The sequence below is a fragment of the Halichondria panicea genome, chromosome 5, assembly GCF_963675165.1.
Source record: "Halichondria panicea chromosome 5, odHalPani1.1, whole genome shotgun sequence".
Lineage (NCBI taxonomy): Eukaryota > Metazoa > Porifera > Demospongiae > Suberitida > Halichondriidae > Halichondria > Halichondria panicea.
Genome location: NC_087381.1, coordinates 2,629,812 through 2,650,748, shown reverse-complemented (window position 1 = coordinate 2,650,748; position 20,937 = coordinate 2,629,812). Strand labels below are relative to the sequence as shown.

Genomic DNA, 20,937 nt, shown 5'->3' with positions numbered 1-20,937 from the left:
AGAACCCCATTAACGAACCCACCTCCAAAGAGCAACCACACATTATATAACGGCCAATAGCTCAGGTCCGGATTGAACTACAATGACTCCAATGTAAAGCAATCTCTCAGGAACAGCAGCCACTCTCTAACTGTATGGAAATTTAAGGGAAACTGCTAAAAATGCCAACTGCAAGACCTGTACTTCTTCTCAAGCTGGCTGTATTATGAACGGCAATGATCTGCATGGGCAACCTTTGTGAGTACACCAAGAAGCACGTGGATTGGTGTTAAGAGACTTACAAGGAATACTTCTAGACTGCATGCTTTACAGACTTGACCTATATCCTATTAGCTATAAAGTACCGTATAGCGGGTATATTTCGAGGGTATAAACTTTCGTGGAATAGCAGCCTTTCTGCAGCATGCATGTATGCGATATGAAATTTGTGAGTATAAATGTTCGCAGTACATGCATGCTTGATCAGAAAAACCGCGAACATTTACACCCTAGAAATATACATGCTATACATACATGCAGTATTTGCAGCTATCATAATTAATTATTATAGTACCGTTAGGGTGAACTTTTCGAGGCACCTTAAATTTTGTGGAGTGGCCTCTAAAAATATAATTTTCGTGGGTTGACTGCTTACCGGAAGCCACGCCTATCTTTGCATGTTATAGCAAATATTTCTAAAGAACAATGTGCAACTAATTTTCGTGTAGGATTGCTAACCCACGAAAACAGCGAAAATTAAGCCCGTCGAAAATTTTGCTCCATATATACGGTATAGAATTGTTATTAATGTGCTTGTAGACTAATTGTATTTTCACTGTACACAATGTCACTGCATGTATAAAAATTATACGTATAGACACATTAGTTTTGTATAGCTATGTCAAACAAGTGAAACATAGAATGTGCTATTATCAATTGGCATGGGGAAACGCGTGGAAACAAGAAAGTGGGAGAGAGTTCTTACGAGAAAAGAAGGCCTATAGTATAATATGTAATACAGTATAGGAAATGCAAAATTTCACGTTTTGTGAGGGCAGAGTATAGTTAACGCGAAAATTAAAATTGGGATAAGCTCCCACGTACCGGTATTTCACATACAAAGCTAAGCTATTGGTGGGTGTGATTTCCTGGCATTAAAAGCGAATACTAGAAACCACAAACATTTCTGCTGAGGGCTTTGGAGCCAAATAGACAGTATTTTGCACCCACGAAAATTTCCCGCTATACGGTATATTGTGACACAGCCACAGTGCCACATGGGATGATATTGGCTTAGAATTCCGTGGGGCCTTGGGAAACTATAGTCGAGCGTATGATGAGCCCACAGAAGACTCCAGTTGGTACGTAACCAAATATGTGGAGTGGTTTTGAATTGTTGGTTGTCTGGTTGAGGTGTATACTCGATCCTCAGACACCATGCACAAACAGTTGAGAGAGAGTGTTGCAATATGTTTTGCTATTTTGGTTGGAGGGTGGACTCAGGTCTTCAAAGGTCACTTTACTCACAGTGCAATATTCTATATTGACATAATAATGGCACTCACCATGCACAGCGCATATATTGGCAACTGCATTAATTTCCTTTGATCTCAGAGGTCAAAAGGTAAATTTACTCATTCGAGGCTCAGGATTGCTCTCAACGTCTCCATGCAGCTAAGAACAAAAGGTGTATGGACAAGAGAGTGGATCGAGTAACACAACTATCGATATTACCAGGAGACTAACATTCCTTGTGTGTTCAGTTTTATCTTGAAAGCTCAGAAACTTGAGATTATGCATGCAATCCACCTTGAACCACTTTTGCAGTAGTATACCCACTATAGTCAGTATATCACTGAGGGAGCTTTACTTCTTTGTTGTCGCGATCCCCTGGCCTCTCACCACTGAACAACCCAATGCGAGCTCTCCACAACTTCACAGTGATCCATGTGCATATTATTATAATGATTACCATGCATCAGGAGTTCATAAAGAACTCCTGTTACCATGTATAAAAATAATACAACATATATAGTTTAATCATTTTTCTGCTCGTGATCATCGGTTTATATACTATAAAAACATGGTTGGTTCATAATAATATAGCTTGTTCGCTTGGAATCTAGCTAAGTATAAAATATTCTCTCACCTTATAAATAGTATTGTGCTTTTTATTGTGCTGAAATCCTTGTTACACCATGTTGTGGAAAGACCTGATTCTTGAGGTCTGGATCTAGTGCAAGCATGTAGTCTAGTGGAGTGGGGTAGGTATAGGTGGGGCTAGCTGGTATAGACTTAAATTACACTCAAATAAGTCTCACAGCCTGAATATGATTGAAGATGTTTTAATTGGCCTTAACAAATATCTGGGAAGATGTATAAAGCAAGCTGTACTGGTTGGTGTAACTACGACGTGTCCAATGTCTGCTAAACCGGAGCCATTGAGGCCGTAAAACTGATGTGAAGACAGGACCTTGACCTGAAATGAAGTGGAAACAGTTTTACGTGTATACAGTTTTAGATACCGTACTTTGAACATGGAAGAACAGGAAAATTTGTTAAATAAAGTGTGATTAAGGAGTAATGACGCCTGTTTGATGTTAAGTGTATAGATCTAATATGTGCATGCCTAGTATTCATCACTTACACGATTTATGTATTTCATTTCTAACCAGAACATTCTACTGCTAAATACTTCGAATACTTGCATGTTTAGAATCATGTACAGAATTTTTAATTCAAGTGTCTGAAACTAGATCTATACAATGCAAGCACAGTGAGTGTAACAGCAGTTACAAGATTGGCAATTAACACTAAGGAAATTGCATTAGTGATCTACCTGGTAACATGTTTTACACAGCCGAATAATGTGCTACAGAATTATAGCTTTGTACATATGGATCAACACAGATCAACACAATGTGCCCAAGGACAAAACTTAAGATTCTAGTCATACTTATTTTACTGATACTAGCTGTGACTAACTATCTACATCTACAGAGAGGAACTCTTTTACAAGACAATGTACAGTAAGTTACTGTTTAATTTTGTTATAGTTATATATATGTCTCTATAGTTTCTACAATTAAACATGTGAAATTGAATATATACACTTTGTCCTGACACATGGCAGAATCAGAGATATTATGATACAGATACAAGTGGAAAGGTTTTGTCAGAAGTACAACTTAACAAAAGAATCGAACTATGGTCATAGGGCACCAGAAGAAAGGTTTCTTCGCCAGATACTTGTTAACCAAGATTCCAAAGTACTGTACTGTTTTGCTCCAAAAGTAAGGGGGTCTGTAATCAAATGCTGTAGATAGTACATTTGTGCCACCATACTAACTAATACCTAAAGAGAACTAGTGTACAATATGCAATTGCTTTCATCTACGTACGTGTATACAGTAGAAAGGCCAACTATACGATATGAAGGCCAGGCACTCAGATCACAAATGAACAGTGTGTGTGCATGTATATATACAACTCAACAAAGGTCACCTCAATCTGTACAATTGCCAACACTCTGTTCCCCAATTCGTTACAGGTTCCATTGTAGATTGAGCGTGATAGAATAAACCCTATATTAGCCAAAAATAACTATACTTTCTATTCACCTGAAGGTGGGCTGTACACACCTCAAGATTGCGTTCCTTCAAAGTCAAGGCTTGCTAAAAAATTGGTCACCAAATGTGTATCAGCAGACAAGAACTGACCCTGTGTTTATCTCAACAGTTTTCAGTACAGCACTTAAGGCTCTCAGTTTTAAAGAGCGCAACAAAGCGTTGAACGATTATTACAAATTTATCATGTATCGAAATCCATTGGAAAGGCTTGTCAGCGCTTACAGAGACAAAGTTCACAAGTATCCACTGAAAGGATTTAAACGAAACACACCTCACTACAACTGGATCAAGAAAGAAATTTACCAACACACACATCCACAAGAGTACAAGCAATGGTATGCAGCAGGAGGACAAAAAGAAGTTGCTATATCATTTTTTGATTTTGTTACATACTGGTTAGACACGGGTGCAAGAGAAGATAAACATTTTTTGCCAATATTTGACCTCTGTTCACCTTGTGCAATAAGATATGACTATTATGGTAACTTCAAGTCATTTAACCGAGATGCAAAGGTGCTTTTGGACAAGATCCATGGAAACTCGAGCCTACTACTACGAGGGTATTATGAAGGAAAAAATGGTACGGACACAGCAACATTCCAAAAAGAAGTCTATGCTCAACTAACAAAAAAGCAAAAAGTTTGCGTACTCCAAAAGCTATCACAAGACATAGACTTTTACTACCATCTTTTCCCAGAAGAAGGAGACAGTCACAAGAGAATTCTCAACATATCAAATGAACTCGGTGTGCCACATGAATAATTTATATACCCTATATTAATTATGCCCCAAGGTGTAGCCGCAGGAGGAATACAGTGTATAGAAGCGATATGGGGCTCCCCTCATCCTCGATTAATCGGCATGGATTCGAGGCTACGCCTGTGCCAAATATTCCAGAATATCAATCTTTTTTACAATTTGAATAATAGCAGTGTGAGAATGGTGTATAACCCTTTCCTTGCCATTCGTGAAATCTGGAACAGGAGCGTCTTTAGGTCGATCAATTAGTATGGATCCCACCTCACCACGCCTCCATGTCATTCTAGATCAGGCTAGCAATTCTAGCTGGGACTCCCAGTTCTAGCTCCTTTTGTTTAGCGTGTCAGAGACTGGGAGAAGATGATTGGCACTCCCTGGCTCCTTTGGATGTACAGCTGTTCAGATCCCTAGAACATACCCTCCATTCTGACGAGTTATCAGTGCATAGGGTGCTTACTAGATTCTTGCCAGCCAGTACAGTTCAAGCTACACACAGCACCGCTCAACTATTCTCTACCCCATTATCTAGCTAAATCTGGTCCAACTAGACAGCAGACACAGCTAGTTAATTCAGTAAAGCCAGGGGTAGCCCTACTTCTACGGTTGTTCAGTACCCACGGTAACAATTCCTCTGGGCTGGGCTAACTAGTTGAGCCACTCCTCCCAATTCTCAAGGCTAGGTACATGTCTCTGTCTAGCTGCTTCTTCAGCTTCTTGCTCAGTTTTGTGGCTTAGAGAAAGGCCAGCTACTCAGGGGGAAGAGTCCAGATGAAAGTCTGGCAGCCAGGTGACGTCCAAACGGTCAGTTATTCGTTCCACCAACTTTTTAATCTAGTCTAGTCCTGCTTGCACTGCTTCTACTACTACTGCTACTCTTCCTACTACTACTGCTGCTACTCTTCCTAGCTAGTCAAAGGTTTCTTTTTTTTTATAACTACATATACATATGCACAAAGAGACATCAAAGCTTACATCAAAGGACACAGATTTTTAGCCTACTTGACTGATAAGGCCGTTACCTAGACTACACTTTGTTTGTCAGGGAGGAGCTCACATAAAACTTCATCTAATTCATCATAACGATTCCTTACCCATTGTTGTAATTTCTACAACAGATTGCCAAGGAAAGGGATATACACCATCTTCTGTTTATACACTGTAAAAACATGATGTGTGGTTTTAATGCAAGCTGCGTAACTTGTACAAATGTGCGTTTTTACCTGATATTTGCCAAAATTAAGCATGCAAACCACACACTATTTTTTAAAGTGTAGGGCTTGTATCATTCATTGCATCCACCAGCGAGACAATTATTTTAACCTGAGCTAGCTCACTACAGCAACTAAAACTATCCCTCTACGGCATCTGGAAGCGTAAAGTAATTTTGTTGCACGTGACGTGTCCAACCTCGGCGCGCGCCGGGTCGTTGCAAAGCCACACCCATTAATGGCACTCTTTTGTTTTGGTAGCCTCGATTCATGGCCGCATTTAATCGGCCTAGAATGGAGGCTAAGCTTTTGGCTGCTTTGGATTCGAGGCTAGTCTCTTCCTCATGATCCATCTCTCATGATCCTCTTGCTTGGCGCGGCAGGCACATGCATGGCCCGTACTAAGCAGACAGCTCGTAAGCATTCCTCTTCTAACTATGAGTTAGCCAAGGTAGAGAAGCTAGCCACGCTGAAGAAAAAGCTAGCCAAGAGCTTAATACAGGCTGTTCGTAACAAATATGTCACGAAAGTGAAATCTCTGTTGGCATGCGGGGCATGCCCCAACCACCAGCTCTACTGGAGTAAGGAGTGGGGAACAAGGTTGCCTCCATTACACAGAGCTTGTTGTGACGGCCACCTTGAGATTGTAAAGATGCTTGTTACCCATTTATCCGGCCATGGAGCTTGTACCTGTTTTACTGATGACGGTGGTGGGGAGGCTAACAGAGCTCCACTTCACTGGGCATGCTCGGGAGGTCATATCGAGGTGGTGCAGTACTTGATCAAGGAGGTCAACTGCAGCACTGGTAAGCAGTCGTTACTATTTGTGCCTCTCACCATGTTTTTGCTTTCGCTCAAAAGTATTAGAGTGTTACTGAAGAGGTAAATAATTTGCAATGTGCTTTGATTGTTTCACAAGAAAGGGGTGTCCACAGTCAATCCTAACAGTGGGAGCAAACCCTTCAAAGCAGTAGTCTGTGAGATAAGTATTTAGAATTCAATCACAGTTGTGTCTGGTTCAGTTCTGTTAGCTGACTCTGGGTAGTCTTGAATACCCGCCTCAACCTAAAAGCTTTTAGGTTGAGGCGGGTATTCGAGACTAGACTCTGGGATCCTACTTCACTTCTATGCATGAGACTCCAGGCTTCTTTGCTGTGATCCTAGTCCACAGTGTATATAAAACTCTGTTCTCAAATGTTTCAGCATGCCTCCAGTCTGGTTAGCTTCCTGAGTTGCTTGCCTAGACAGTTTAATAAGTCATACATGATATTCATCACTACATGCACTGCATTATATGGTTTCTTTATAATCATGTCATGTCACCAGCCGAGGGTTTGCACTTTAGTGCTCTAGTGTTAAATCAGATTTCGTGTAACTGACTATCTATAATTATGTTAAATTACAGATGTGAGGGATGATGAGAGACAGTCCCCACTGGATATAGCTATGGATCCTGACACTCTGCGAGAGAAGGAAGGCTGTTTGGATGTTGCCCTCTACCTGATATGCCGTGGCTGTGGTAGTGATAAGGACAAAGACAACTTACTGCATGCAGCATGTTGGTGGGGCAAGCTGGATATAGTGAAAGAACTGGTTGAGCAACACAAAGTTGACCCCGAAAGTGAGTGTTAATTCTATTGTGCCTTTGAATGTTCTCTGTAGTATCATATACTGTTCACTACTTGGTAACGACTGCCTGCGCATGCCCCAATCTTACCCCAGTATCTGGAGGCTACAAATAACAGCGTAAATGTTCTGTAAAACAATGACGTCAAGACAGAAAGAAGTAGATTGAAGGAAGTAGATAGAACGGTAATCTAGTGAGCAACTTGTACGCACAAGCTTCTAGCCCGGTGGAGGTGCAAAGCTACATAACAATGATAATATAAAGCTACACACATAATATCATTTAACTATGGTCATACAGATTGTAGTAAATGACTGCGATCTAGGAATGCGTCATATCCTAGGTGAGGATATTACTATCTTTTGGAAGTACCGGTCTAAGCAGATGTCACGTGCCCTGTCACGCTAGAGGTTAGGGGTCACGTGACTGCGGTAATGTTTTGGGGGAGTACTGAGAGAGGAGCCCCTGCGATTAGCATTAAGCACGTAAGTGTTGGGGGCCCTTATTCAGCCCCCCAACCAGTATATCAACATCGTCGGATGGAAAGTAGGTCTTAACCTCCGTGAATGGGAGGGTGGGAGGCATAAGATTTGAGCAGCCAATTTGTCTGTGGCTCGCTGACAGCGGCTGTACTTTAGCACGTGGAACCATGGATGCGCATGTGCGATAGGCATGCATGTGACTGGAAGCCACACCTACGACTGTGTGATTCGAGGTAAGGCCGCGGTTAGTGTATTACTTCGTTAACTACGTTTATTTAACTCCATTAAACTACATGATGAATATTTTTTGTATTATTATTAAAGAGTGGGTAATGATCAACCACGATTGTTGTTAAAAACGATCTATGCCAAAAGTTCAAGTCTAGCTCCATCAGCAGAGCCTTGCAGCTCTCTTCTCACTGTTGCAGCTACCAATAGCTAGCGTTCTAGTGCAGAGCTAACTACTAAGTAGAGTAGCAACACTCGGTGAACAAGTTTTGTTACGCACTCTTCTAAAAAGGCTGCAATGGCATTCCAAGTAAGGCATATCTCGAGAACGAAGCATTATTTTGCAAATCCACAAATTAGAATCTATGACTATAAAAGCCTATGAAACTCTTACTTGCACTTCATTGATCCTTGAGCAGCTGTAGCAGTCTATACACACACAGACAGACAGACAGACTCAAAAACACACCGTATACATTGCTTGCGCATGTGCACCGATGCATAATAATAGACTGAAGTGCTAGTATACTGCATGCGTACACCAAGGCATCAGCACCCGCGCTGCTTTCATGTTTACTATAGTATTGTCATTGTGGTCTTGTTACTGATGAGGAAAAGGAATGTAATTGCATGCATGGTGTTGCGTCAAAGTCCAGTCCAGTCCAGTGTTCCAGTACACCGATTACAGGCAGCCGAACACCAACAATAGTACCTCAAAAGATTATGGTAGAAGATTCCGTAATGTTGTAAAAATCGAAGACTATAATATTATAGGTAAAAACATGAGTTAATAGGCAACATTTTGAGCATAATTGGGCAAGGCCTATAATCATTGACCACCTTTATCTGGGTCCAAGCCAGAGGGGTACGCCAATGTCAATAGTTTACACCACGTAGCCTTATGCAGACGTTTACATATATAACTGAGCTCACCCTCACCACTACTAGCTTCATCACAACAGAAATCAGTTGAGCCCCAGACGAACCAGCTAGAGAAAAGAGATTACAAGATATGCCTTCTTTAGCTATGGTATAAATTTTGATGTACTGGTTTGCTGCATGCGCTGGATAGGCAAATAAACGATCAAAAACAACAGAAGCAGTATATATAGCTGTTATATCCAAGCTAAGGTCAATAATCCAGGTCAATAATCCAGGACAAGATATTATTGTTTTCGTTAAAAAGTGACCCTATTGACCTTGGGCTCTGGATGCAAGTAGCAACCACAAAAGTAGTGCTCTGAATGTTTTAACCCCTCCCCCCTCTCCCTGAATTACTCGCTATAATTATGGTATTCATAAAGCTCTGGTAACACTATGTCTGATAACATTTGGGGTGTTTTAGAACTGCCTGTCAATGAATGGAACAAACGAGACTATATGTGGAGCGATGAGGAGGGTTTTGATGAAGAAGATGAGGATGAGGATGAGTTACAGTTACCACTGGACAAAGCTCTAGGCCCTGATTATCATGAGTGCGATAATGAAGAAGGCCGTGTGGATGTTGCCCTCTACCTGATCAACCGTGGCTGTGGATGGAGTATGCACGAGGAAAAGTTACTGTGTGCAGCAAGTCGATGTGGCAAGCTGGGTGTGGTGAAGGAACTGATAGAGCAACACAAAGTTGACCCCAAGAGTGAGTATGATGACCTAGCTACTGTGCTTTTAAAAGGAATGCCAGTATTTGATTATGGTGGCAATACAGACTTTATAATTATATGTCCAAGCTCAACCTGTCTGCATGGTTTCTAGAAATTAAAATTATAATTATTGGCACTAGTTAATTACTACTGTGCCAACTGGAGCACTGAAGTGCAAACCTCGGCGTTATAATTTGGCCGCATGTAAACATCTAGACCAACGTGCAGGTTAGAGCTTCTTAGCTTTTGTTCGCTTTTATTCGACAACGAAGCTTTAACATCAAAATATGCCAAATTTAAAACTATACTACCTTGTTGTGTTGAGGCTATCCATAGTACAAACACAGTGCTATCGCATCCAGATGAGCAGACTCAGAATACACAGAACGACAGACAGACTGACTGGCTATAGTATACCCTGTGACTGTTTGTCGCACTCATAACCATGCTAATTTACTGTCTTGCAGATGTAACGGATGATTGGGAACAATCACCACTGAACATAGCTCTGAATTCTGACTACCTGTATGGCTGTCTGGATGATGGTTGCATGGATGTTGCTCTCTACCTAATGAGCCGTGGCTGTGGTGGTGATGAGCACAAGGTCAAGTTACTGTGTGCAGCATGTTGGTGGGGCAAGCTGGGTGTGGTGAAACAACTGGTTGAGCAAGACAAGGTTGACCCCAAGAGTGAGTTTGATAATCTATTATGCATGCTTAACACATTTAGACAGATAAAAGGCTAACTAAGCTATCAGTCCAGTGTGTTTCTTGGTGTGGCCTTTCCCTGCAGAATAGAGCAGTCTAAACACGAGTCAAAATGTGTGCAATAATTGAAAACACACACTTGCACTGTCAATCCTTATGTATATCCGACTAGAAAAACATTTGCAATGTGAAAAATTGCTAGGATTGGCCAGGGGAACCACAAAAAAGCGTGGGAACAAGAAATCAGACGAGAGCATAACTCCAATCCGTTACAACGTCAATCACATGTATATACTGGTAGTTTTCCCATGTTTTCCCAGCCAATATGCCACGCAATTTTTACTGGTGGAGTGATGACCAATCCCTATATATATTTATTATACATCCATTTTAGAATGTGGGGCACATAATCATGATGATTTGTGATGAATTGATGTTCCTAATACATGCAGTGTTGAGCACAGGTACACACAGTCCATCCATGCGTAGTAACATGCACGGACCGTACTGGTGACTGCATGGAATGATGTGGTGGATGGAAGCTGATAGGTGGATCTGGAACACAGTCTATTATTTAATATACTATGTATTGTACATGTTCATGACGTTGTAACGGATTGGAGTTATGCTCTCGTCTGATTTCTTGTTCCCACGCTTTTTTGTGGTTCCCCTGGCCAATCCTAGCAATTTTTCACATTGCAAATGTTTTTCTAGTCGGATTCCCTTTCTTTTTCAGTACAGTTTACGTATCATGACATGCATAAGTGGAACGTCAAGAGGCAGTACAAGAAGAGAAGACAGGACTAATCAGATATCTTCTAGAATATCTCTGGACTAATAATTATAGTATAATGAGTAATAATTTATTGCTTGATAATTATGTTGAATTTGCGAATCAGTATTAAATGACAGCCATTTTAAGAGCATGATATCTAGCCAGTGCATATAGCATGCCTGTCAGAGAAAGGGAGCTAGAGCTGAACAGTGTGAAGAAAAGGAACACCTCAGGCTCTGGAAAAGCACTGCTGCACTGATTTTAGGCACACGGTTTATTAGCCACGCCTATCTATTATTATTGGCCACAACGCAATTGCTGAGTCATTAAAGATGGCGGAATTGTCTAGGTAAGAGAAATAGAGACTGAGAGGTCATCTGCCTCGTGGAAGCAATCGCAAATCTGAAGAAGCGCTTTGTAATCCAGGTTGTAGTCGTTTGGAAACCCTGTGCAGAATGTCCTGGAGATGGCTGTACTTGGAGTAAATGCTGGGCAAGAAACTTACTTACTTACTCACTTACTTACTTAGTCAGTCAGACAAAGAGCGGTGAAACGTCGAAATAGTGCAATTTTTAAAATGAAAATATTCATTCATTAAAATGTTCATGGATTATGAAATGAGAGATACAAAGAGAGAAAAGGCTAAATAAACTATCTGTTCAGCCAGTTTCTTGATGTGGCCTTTCCCTGCAGAGATAGAACAGTTTGAACACGAGTCAAAATAATTGAAATATTGCTAAACACGGGCAAACCCACTGCCAATCCTATGTAAAACCTACTGGTTTTACTAATAGTACCATGGTGTGTTATATATATGTGCAGATGTGAGGGATAATATCAACAGGACCCCACTCCACAATGCATGCGCTCGGGGACACAAAGATGTGGTGCAGTACTTAGTGGAAAAGGCCAACTGTGATATCAGTGAGTACTAGCTCCCAGTGTTATACTTTTGCTTTACACCACCATTCTTGTTCAGGTGCAACTGACAAAAATGGCGATACTCCTCGTGACATTGCTACACAGCGGGGTTACACTGAAATTACTGACTTCCTAAAGCCTCTGCCACAACAACGTAAGCTCACTACGATCATAAATATACAGTGTGGTTCAATACAGCTATACTCTCGCTATATACAGCTGCTGTGACTGAAGAGAGTGAGGAGAATGGACCACCAACAAAAAAACAAAAAGGTGACTTACCTAGCTGTTATTGATCAAAAACCTTATAATTATGCCACCCAGTACAAGTATTATGCAATGTCATGTAGTGTACTTGATTCTCATATTTATCGTTTGCGTTACCACTTTTCATTATTATTTTCACTGAGTCTGTTGGAACGCTAAATAAGTCATGCATGTATACAATGTCATGTATATATATATATAGTACTTGATTCTTATCCTCATTTATCGTTTGTCTTATACATGTACCACTTTTCATTATTATTTTTTCACTGTTGGAACACCACGAGACTCCAAAATGCATTAACGATAAAATTTTTATGAGTCTGAAAGAATCAAGTTATAGTTATACAACATTGTGTAATACTGGTTCTAGGGATTTATCCAATGGCATGGGCGCAGTGGTTTACATTGCCATAAAATTAATCCTTATAGCAAACCAATTAAAGTTGGTTTATAATTTGCAATTGTATGTCTGTTTGTTTACCTACGTAGCTACATTAATTGTACATGCATGCGTAATAATTATATTGTCATACAGAGATGTGATCAAAGTCAGCTACATAATAGTGTCTAACCTAGTATTCCGTTGTCAAGTAATTGTATTGTAGTCAAGCGATTTGCGCATGTGCACTAATATCTAGACACTGTTTTGGAGGTGTCTATGCATGGGATTTAGAAGCCCAAAGGCACTGATTAGTATTCCGAGCATAGCGAGGGTACTAAAGTGGCTGAGGGCTTCTAAATCACATGGACACCTCCAAAACAGTGTCTAACTATTATATAGTGCAAACTTTTCGTGGAAGTGCCTCTAAAAACATTCTGTTGACATGCATGCTATATTCATTTTTGGTCAAATGACATTGCGTCTTTTCCGTTAGCTAAGTATTTCATGGACTTAATTTACGTGGAGAATTGCTATACCTAATTAAAACAGCGGGTAAAAATTAAGTGCTATACGGTTCATGCACACAGTTGATTAAGTCATATAATTATCAGAAGTTTCAAGAGAAGAAAGTATTCACAATACAATACAATAACAATAGAGGTAAAGTGCTACATTCACAAGCCATAAGGACACACAGCATGAATCGTACACCTCAAATAGTGATGCATAGACTATACACTAATCAATAATAAACATAGCAATCTCAATAATGGATTGTTCAGAAGTTGGATCGATTCAGTTGTACACAATCGACAATCAATTCCGTTCAGCATTAAGTTTCTATTGGTATACAGTACTGTACGTACGTCCAATCCATACATCCTGCAAGACAAGAACAAGACCACAGTCAATCATTGCGTACACTGACAGTTTGAAAACAAACCCATACAAAGAAAAGTGGTAAAAACCAACATGTACATGCGGAATTTTTCAACTCTCCTACAATCCATGCACGTGTCTATGGTGTGAACCTGGCCTTTACATAACATGTTACAGTGGCGTACGAGAATAGTACACGCTATACCAGACAATTCAAGACGTACTGCACTGTACATTGAACATGCAGCTGACTGACAACTATCATATTAGAGGACATCTACACAAAAGTTATCATGCATGGTCATGCAATCCTGTGTACATAGGGACTGCTGTACGATGTCACATGACCGCACCTCACATCTATGTTTGAATTTTCTCACCTGTTATTGAGAAGCAGAGGCAGGCCCGAGTGTGTTGGAGGGTGGGCCTTGGTCGTGAGTGATGGGAGGTGAGCCTACACCACCACCATCAGAGTTGCCTTTAGACACTGGCCTGTCCAGGCTGTTGAGGGTAGGGACACGACCTATACCGAGGAGAAGGGTTTGTCTCGGGCCCTGCAAGGAATAGACTCTAATAACACAGCTTCTACACACAAGGGAATTACATGACGTTTACAACGTTGTAAACTACGTACACATCCATGTACATGTACATGTATAATTATGCACACTATATGCAATTTTAGGAACTTACAGGAGGTAGTCCAATTTCAGCAAAGTCCTGTTCACTCATTAGCATGAGGGCGTTCAGATCAATTTCATTACGCTGTAAAATATAAAACTGTGAGCTAGCTAAGATTTTATAAACTGTACATGATTAATAGCTATAAGCATACATGTGAACAATTGGTTAATATGGGATTAATAGCACGAGTGCAATGACAACGTGCAATTACTGGACCGGATGTATATGGGATTAATTGCTTCAGTCACTAATAGCACATCATACAATTACATGTCTGTACTGTACTGTACTGTACTGTACTGTACTGTACTGTGAAGTGCTCATTCAAGTACTGTGTCTAATCACCTGTAACAGATGATAGTAGTCAAGCAGGCCCAGTCTGCCCAGCACAGACTCGAGGGTGTCATGAGGGCTGAGTGTGGAGTCAGGCAGGCTAGGCCAACTGGTCTCCACCGGCCCCACCTTGGACCAGTCACTGTCTTCTGGGGGTAGAGAGAAGGAGACATTGGGGGTAAAAACAAAATTTGGAAGAAAATTGCCTTGTACAGTTACTCTCTGTACGTAGGCTACACAAAATGCTACATTAGTATGTGCATGGGCACGTACATGTATGTATAATCGTATGTACAGTACACGTATACTGATGACACATGTAGCTAACGTACCAGTACTTCCTGAGTAACTCCAAACATTGGATGGCAGAATACCTGTACAATCAACAAAGGACAAAAGTTCAACACAATATTTACCCAGCACTATTCTATAATCATATAGACGGTGGTGTTAGAGCATAACACCAAGACTAAAGTACATACATTGTACATATATGTACTAGTCAACTTTACACAGCACTAATCTACATGTATAATACGTACATGCATGGGCTGGTGTGTGTGCACTGTACTACAAAAAAATATCGCAGTGTACACACCTGGAGTTAGCACAGTGAATGAGGGCATGGCAGAGCTCTTCTGGGCACGCTCAGTACCAATGGGTAGCAGACCATCAGCCATCACACCCTCCCCTGACATGGCCACTGCAGGAACACAATGAAAAGTGAAAATACGCCTGAACAACTCCCGATGATTTCTACCAGTACAGCTTATACATGTGTAACATTACTCACAACTTGTTTGGGTAGGAAGAACAAACATTTTTTAACACTGAGTACCGTAAATGTGTGTTACATGCACTAGCTGTACACGTACAAGAGACATGCAGCCATACAATAATGAATTTGGGTATCTACAAAGAAACAGAAATATTCACTTACTTTTAGAGCCCTTGGCGTAGAGAGCGTCCACTGCTGCTTTGGGGTCCTTTACCACAGACACTGTCTGAGTGTTTGGGTAGAGGCCAGAGAAACTGTCCATGCTCAAGTTGAACAGAGAATCGTTGGTTCTCACTCCTGACACACCAGGGGACGTAATGGGGAGATTGGGAGAGTGTGTGGTGGCCGAAAACAACACAGGCCCGGGAACACCAATACTGAGTCCAGTGTTGGCTGACATTTGACGAAGATCGATGACTGCTTCGCCAGATTTATTCGGATACATCGCAGAGCCTACCATTTTGGCAGAGAAGTCCATGTTGTTGGCTGATACAATCACTGCATGACCAACTTGCTGTGCGTCAGATTGAACTTGGAATCCGTCAGCGAGAGGGGTCGAAACTAAAACCTGTGTTGGCTGAACTCCGACGAAATTCTGAGATGGTTGTTGTTGACCATTGACCTGAAATGGTATCAAATTAATGCCAAACGGAGGAGGAGGGTGCTGTAGAGATTGGGGTGGAGCTTGGTTGTTTTCAATTTGAGGTCCACCGAAAATACCACTTGGAGGCTGATTTTGTAATGCTGGTGAAAATCCTTGAGGTAACATAGTCCCCCCAAATATCGGGGGAGGCTGTCCTAAAATTGACGTTTGCCCCCCAGCAGGCTGTGGTTGTTGTTGGGTTCCTTGAGGGGGCCCAGGGGCTTGAATCACATTAGGGGGTGGGGGTTGATTAGGGAAAATTGACGGCACGGGTGAGACCATTCTAGGCTGCGTGTTTGCGTTACCGTACATTGGAGGCATTTGAGGGGCACCGAGGATCGAGTTGCCCCCAGCAACGGCAGTGGGTGGACCAAAACTATGGTACTTGACAGTAGGGGGAGCCCCTAGGATAGAACTGGTCGTTACCTGTATAAGTGAATAGAGAGCACACAAAATGAGATGTAGTTGTTAATGTGCTCCTGGTACATGTACATGTAGGTTTGCCAAGGGGATATTCAAAATTAAACAACATGCGGAGTGTACATGTAACAATTTAGAGATACAAAAATGTATGTACATGTACATTGTACACTGTATGTGTATTCAAAATAATACACTCTGAAGAGAACCAACGTACCACAGATGGTCTTGGGCCTGGCTGAAGAGCCATGGGGACAAACGAAGGAGCATTTGGATTGAAGCCCTTGTTCATGGATGGGTGAGGAGGACTCTTATTTGGAGAGATCTTGTCTGGTGATGCTAAGGGTGTGATTGAACCAGGGCGAACACCTGTGAAGGGACGATACACTGGATTATTAGATTAGCGGGACCTCAATAATACATGTACAATGTACTCAGACTACATCGCAATACACACTCTCTTTAGGAATAATTATTATGACAAGCACTATAGAGTAGAAGACTCCTCAATGGTCACCATTAAAGAAGGGCGAACTATATTGTATATTGTACCACAAAGGTTGTCAGCACCGATTCTAAATGAACAGTTTGTGTGCAAACAACCCCTTAACAAAGAAGGCCACATCTGTTTAAAAGTCAAAAAACGTGTATAACTTGAAGAAAAGTACGAATGAGAAATCGAACTAAAGGTACTCCTGTCCATACAAAACCCCCCTGTGCTTACCTTGCTGTAACATGGATAGTCCAGGGGGTGTGGCTAGAAGTGGTGGGCGTTGGTTTCGTACAGGGGTGGGTACAAGAGTCTGAAAGCTGTTATTACTCGAGGACCCAGGAGTGTCAGCCTGGGACGAGTACTCCACTCCATGGATAGGTCGAAATGAGCTGCCATAGCCTGTACAGTAAGATATCATCAATAATACACACAGTCTACACTAAGACTGTGGCACAATACACACTGCACATGTACAAATCATGTACAGGGTACTGTGGAAAATGACTTTTTAGTACAGCCTGTATAATTATTCACATGTACAGTGTACATGTGAAAACTTCACGAAATGGATACATTAAGTATGATTGTAAATGCTACATTGTAGCTACAAACAACGGAAGGGAAAACACTTTGACCTGACCACAGGTAGGGTATGGATCACACAGGGTTTCAACTTTTAACGGAGTTATGAAGGTGTAACTATACTATCTATCCCCACACCTATTATCATTATCATGTGTGGCTCAGAATTTGTTGGATAATTCATGACACTGACCTTTATCAGGCGGCGGTAGTAGGCCTGGAGGGGCTGGTCCCAGTAGAGGGCTCTTGGCTGCCGGGGATAACTCAGCTCTTTGAGGAGAGGCGCTCACACCGGCTGGACTGGGTCTGCTAGAGCTGGGGCTGTAGCTACGAGGGCCACTCTTGACCGCTGATACTGGGGTAGTGCTCAGTGGCTTGCATGACCTGGAGGAAATAGAGAGAATGCTTAAATTAGAAGAGGGACAAACCAAATAACACTATACAAACACTGTGTACTAAATGCAGAGTTTTACACCAGCATAACAATGTAATACTTTACTGTACAACAAGCACTGATGTGACTAAGGGAGTAGAGATACACTGTACATAACATGCACGTATAATTATTATGATTTACAGGTACAACAAGAGAGATTGGATTTTTGTGGGACCAACCCGTGCAATTAATATTGGATTATGGTGATTCAAAATCACTAGTACAACTCACTTGCTGGGTGGTCCTATAGGTCCAAGGCCAGAGGAAGGTGGAGAGAGCTTGTCTTTGTTCTCATCCTCAAAGCCTTGTTGGTGATAGTCTGGTGAGGTCTTGTCCACCAGATCACCCCAGGGGACACTACGAGTGTTACTGCCATTACGCTTGTCAGCAAGGGAGGTTACAGGCTACAAAACAGGAGAGGAAAAATTAATAAAAGTAATGTGACAGGTACATGTAATATTTGATTTCCTATCTTAATGACCCCTTACCAGACAGATTGGTAAAGGGTCTTAAAAGGAAAAACTGATATACAATGTATAAATGTGAGTGATGTACTTTTGTTAATGAAAGGAGGCTTACATACATGTATGTATAATGAAGTATGCTTTAATAAGAATGCAAGAAGTAAGCTGCAGTGAAGCAATAACGTAACACTTCTGAAATCATATCATGTGCACATACAGCTCTTAAGTACAGTATGTACATGAATTCTGGCTCTTGTAAACAAGACAATCACCACTCACCTTATCATTGTCACCCACAGGCCTAGTTCCAGGAGCTAGGTTCATCTTAGTTGACTGGGTCTGAGCTGGAGAGACTCCACCAACACTAGAAGATGGTGGATACACACTTCCAGTTGATCCCATCATGCGAGCGTTCTCGTTACCAAAGTTATTGCAGCTCACTCCACTAGCCATGGCTGATTGGTACTTCTTTCCAACTGCATCCGAATACGTCGAGATTTTCTTTGGTTTTGAGATCTGTGTGGCAGCTTCTTGAAAGAAGGTGGGTGATTTCATGATCTGTTGGACTGGCTGTTCAATCACTTCATTAGGCTGACCTCTGATGCTTTCTTGAGGGGCTATAATTCGAGAGTAGGACATGGTCTTGCTAGCTGTACTAACAGGGACTTGTTGAGGATACGTATTGTTAGTAGGTTTACAATTTGACTCAGTGCTGCTAGATTTCACGACAGTACTAGTATCTTGAGTTATGATAGGTTTTGAATTTGAACGAGATAGAATCGTCTTGGAGCTGTTTGAAAATGGAGCCCTCGATGCTGGTGGTGGCTTCACAGGTTGAGTGGATGTAACAAAGAGCTTACGTACAGCACCAGAAGTGGCTGGCTGTACGGTACTCCCAGCTGAAGAGCTCCTCGCTAGTACAGGAGCAGGACCTGAGGGTAGACCTTGAGCAGACATTGTAGTGCCGATAACCGAGGCACGAGATGTTGGTACAACGTTCGTAACAAACGTGGGCTTTGTGTCAATGACAGCCTTCTCGTGTGAGGCCATAATAACTGTAGTATTAGCCTTACTCTTATTGCTACCAGCCACGGGTGTGACTCCACTAGGCACAATCTGAGAACTACTCGATTTCTTCTGTAGTGATCTAGCAGGGTTGCTGATGCTTGCTGTCACAGTGATGGGAGAAGACACAGAAGTGTACGCATGTGCTGTAGCGTTCCCAGTAGCTGGTGGAGCACCCGGTAACTCATCGTAGGGGTACAGAGTTGGATTAGGATCGCTTGACGGAGGTACATAGCGTTTCTGAGCGGCTGTGGTAATAGGTGGTGTTCCAGTGATCCTACGGATGAGCTGTGGTAGCTCTTGGCTGGGGTCTTTGGTGAGGGAGGTTATACACTGATGTGCTAGCTTCACAGCGTCAGTAGAGCCCCTATGAGGAGGAGAACACAAGTCAGTACTGTAGTGCTACATGTACATGTATGTGTACAATGAGAGGTGATCCAACAACACAGTTTGAGCAATAAACAGTCTGAGCCTCGTAGTAGTGGGGTATACAAAAGTATAAGCAGTTAGAAATCACACTGTACACTGTACATGTCATCAGTTACGCTACGGTATACAGTGTGCCGTAAACGTTCTAATTATAGAACCAGTAAAAATAATTATTATGCCTCGGTGCGCATGCGCAAGCGAGGTATACGGTAGTGTGTTTGTGTGTCTGTGCGTGTGTGTGTGTGTGTGTGTGTGTGTGTGTGTGTAGACTGGTACAGCTGCTCAAGGATGAATCAAGTGCAAGTAAGAGTTTCTATAGGCTTCTAGTCATGCTTTCTTGGATTTTAATTCGTGGATTTGCAAAATAATGCTTCGTTCTCGAGTTATGCCTAGTTTTGCTTACTTGGAATGCCTTTTCAGAAGAGCACGTAGTCAAAATTGTATACCGAGTGTTGCTACTCTACTTAGTAGTTAGCTCTGTACTAGAACGCTAGCTATTGGTAGCTGCAAGAGTGAGAAGAGAGCTGCAAGGCTCTGCTAATGCAGCCATTAAATTTTATACTTGAACTTTTGGCATCGATCGTTTTTAACAACAATCATGGTCGATCATTACCCACTCTCTGAGTTTTTGCATGCAAAACTAAATTGTTTATCATGTGCATAAAAGCTATTAGTAGCTTGCTTTGGCATCTCCACCGAGGCATCAGCACCGCAGTGCTTTCATTTTTCTAGAAACAATGTACCAAAAAAAATGATTTTATATGGTATAATTATAGGCATTATAAAAGAGGGCGTCCTAACCGAGGCTGGTTCTATAATTGGAACGCTTACGGTATATCCCCACTACATGTACATGTATGTGATACTGGGAATAATTATGAATTAATGGGTGCATCTTGAGTATCCATGTTTCAAGACAAATTTCAAATTAGCATACCTGATGGTGAGGGATCTGTTGGTAGACTGTTTGGAGACCTTGTCAATCTCAATGGCTGTGTTGGTGCCCTGCTTGATGGCGTTGAGGTTGGCACTGCTCTTGCCCACAATCTGACCAAACACACTCAGAGGAATACTGATCTTTTTGGTCCTGTATATACGGAGAGAGGACACAATAAAAGATTAAA

At 41.6% G+C, this 20,937-nt stretch overlaps 3 protein-coding genes across 4 annotated transcripts in view; 2 read left to right on the top strand and 1 right to left on the bottom strand.

Moving 5' to 3' along the window:
- Positions 1-2,866: 2,866 nt before the first annotated feature.
- LOC135335795 (carbohydrate sulfotransferase 14-like) lies at positions 2,867-4,558 on the top strand. The gene is made up of 3 exons (XM_064531367.1): positions 2,867-3,008; positions 3,113-3,272; positions 3,606-4,558. The coding sequence occupies exons 1-3, from the start codon at positions 2,899-2,901 to the stop codon at positions 4,368-4,370; spliced, it is 1,035 nt and encodes a 344-aa protein (XP_064387437.1). The 5' UTR covers positions 2,867-2,898; the 3' UTR covers positions 4,371-4,558.
- A 139-nt stretch (positions 4,559-4,697) lies between these two features.
- On the top strand, positions 4,698-12,554 carry LOC135335787 (alpha-latrocrustotoxin-Lt1a-like). The gene is made up of 7 exons (XM_064531356.1): positions 4,698-6,381; positions 6,981-7,196; positions 9,258-9,548; positions 10,020-10,241; positions 11,857-11,958; positions 12,014-12,109; positions 12,175-12,554. Exons 1-7 carry the CDS (start codon positions 5,934-5,936, stop codon positions 12,249-12,251), a joined length of 1,452 nt encoding a protein of 483 aa, XP_064387426.1. The 5' UTR covers positions 4,698-5,933; the 3' UTR covers positions 12,252-12,554.
- A 663-nt stretch (positions 12,555-13,217) lies between these two features.
- The window catches only part of LOC135335770 (ankyrin repeat and KH domain-containing protein 1-like), a 28,850-nt gene continuing 21,130 nt past the window's right edge, over positions 13,218-20,937 (bottom strand). The window contains exons 25-37 of one of the 2 annotated variants that reach the window (XM_064531317.1): positions 20,751-20,900; positions 18,599-19,751; positions 18,087-18,259; positions 17,613-17,803; positions 17,069-17,236; positions 16,562-16,713; positions 15,444-16,350; positions 15,102-15,206; positions 14,836-14,877; positions 14,516-14,652; positions 14,180-14,251; positions 13,867-14,040; positions 13,218-13,489 (exon numbers count right to left, since the gene is read on the bottom strand). In XM_064531317.1, coding sequence (XP_064387387.1) covers positions 13,870-14,040; positions 14,180-14,251; positions 14,516-14,652; positions 14,836-14,877; positions 15,102-15,206; positions 15,444-16,350; positions 16,562-16,713; positions 17,069-17,236; positions 17,613-17,803; positions 18,087-18,259; positions 18,599-19,751; positions 20,751-20,900 — 3,421 coding nt within the window. In that variant the 3' untranslated portion in view covers positions 13,218-13,489; positions 13,867-13,869. The remainder of the gene's footprint in view (positions 13,490-13,866; positions 14,041-14,179; positions 14,252-14,515; positions 14,653-14,835; positions 14,878-15,101; positions 15,207-15,443; positions 16,351-16,561; positions 16,714-17,068; positions 17,237-17,612; positions 17,804-18,086; positions 18,260-18,598; positions 19,752-20,750; positions 20,901-20,937) is intronic. The other variant, XM_064531319.1, reaches the window with a different exon arrangement.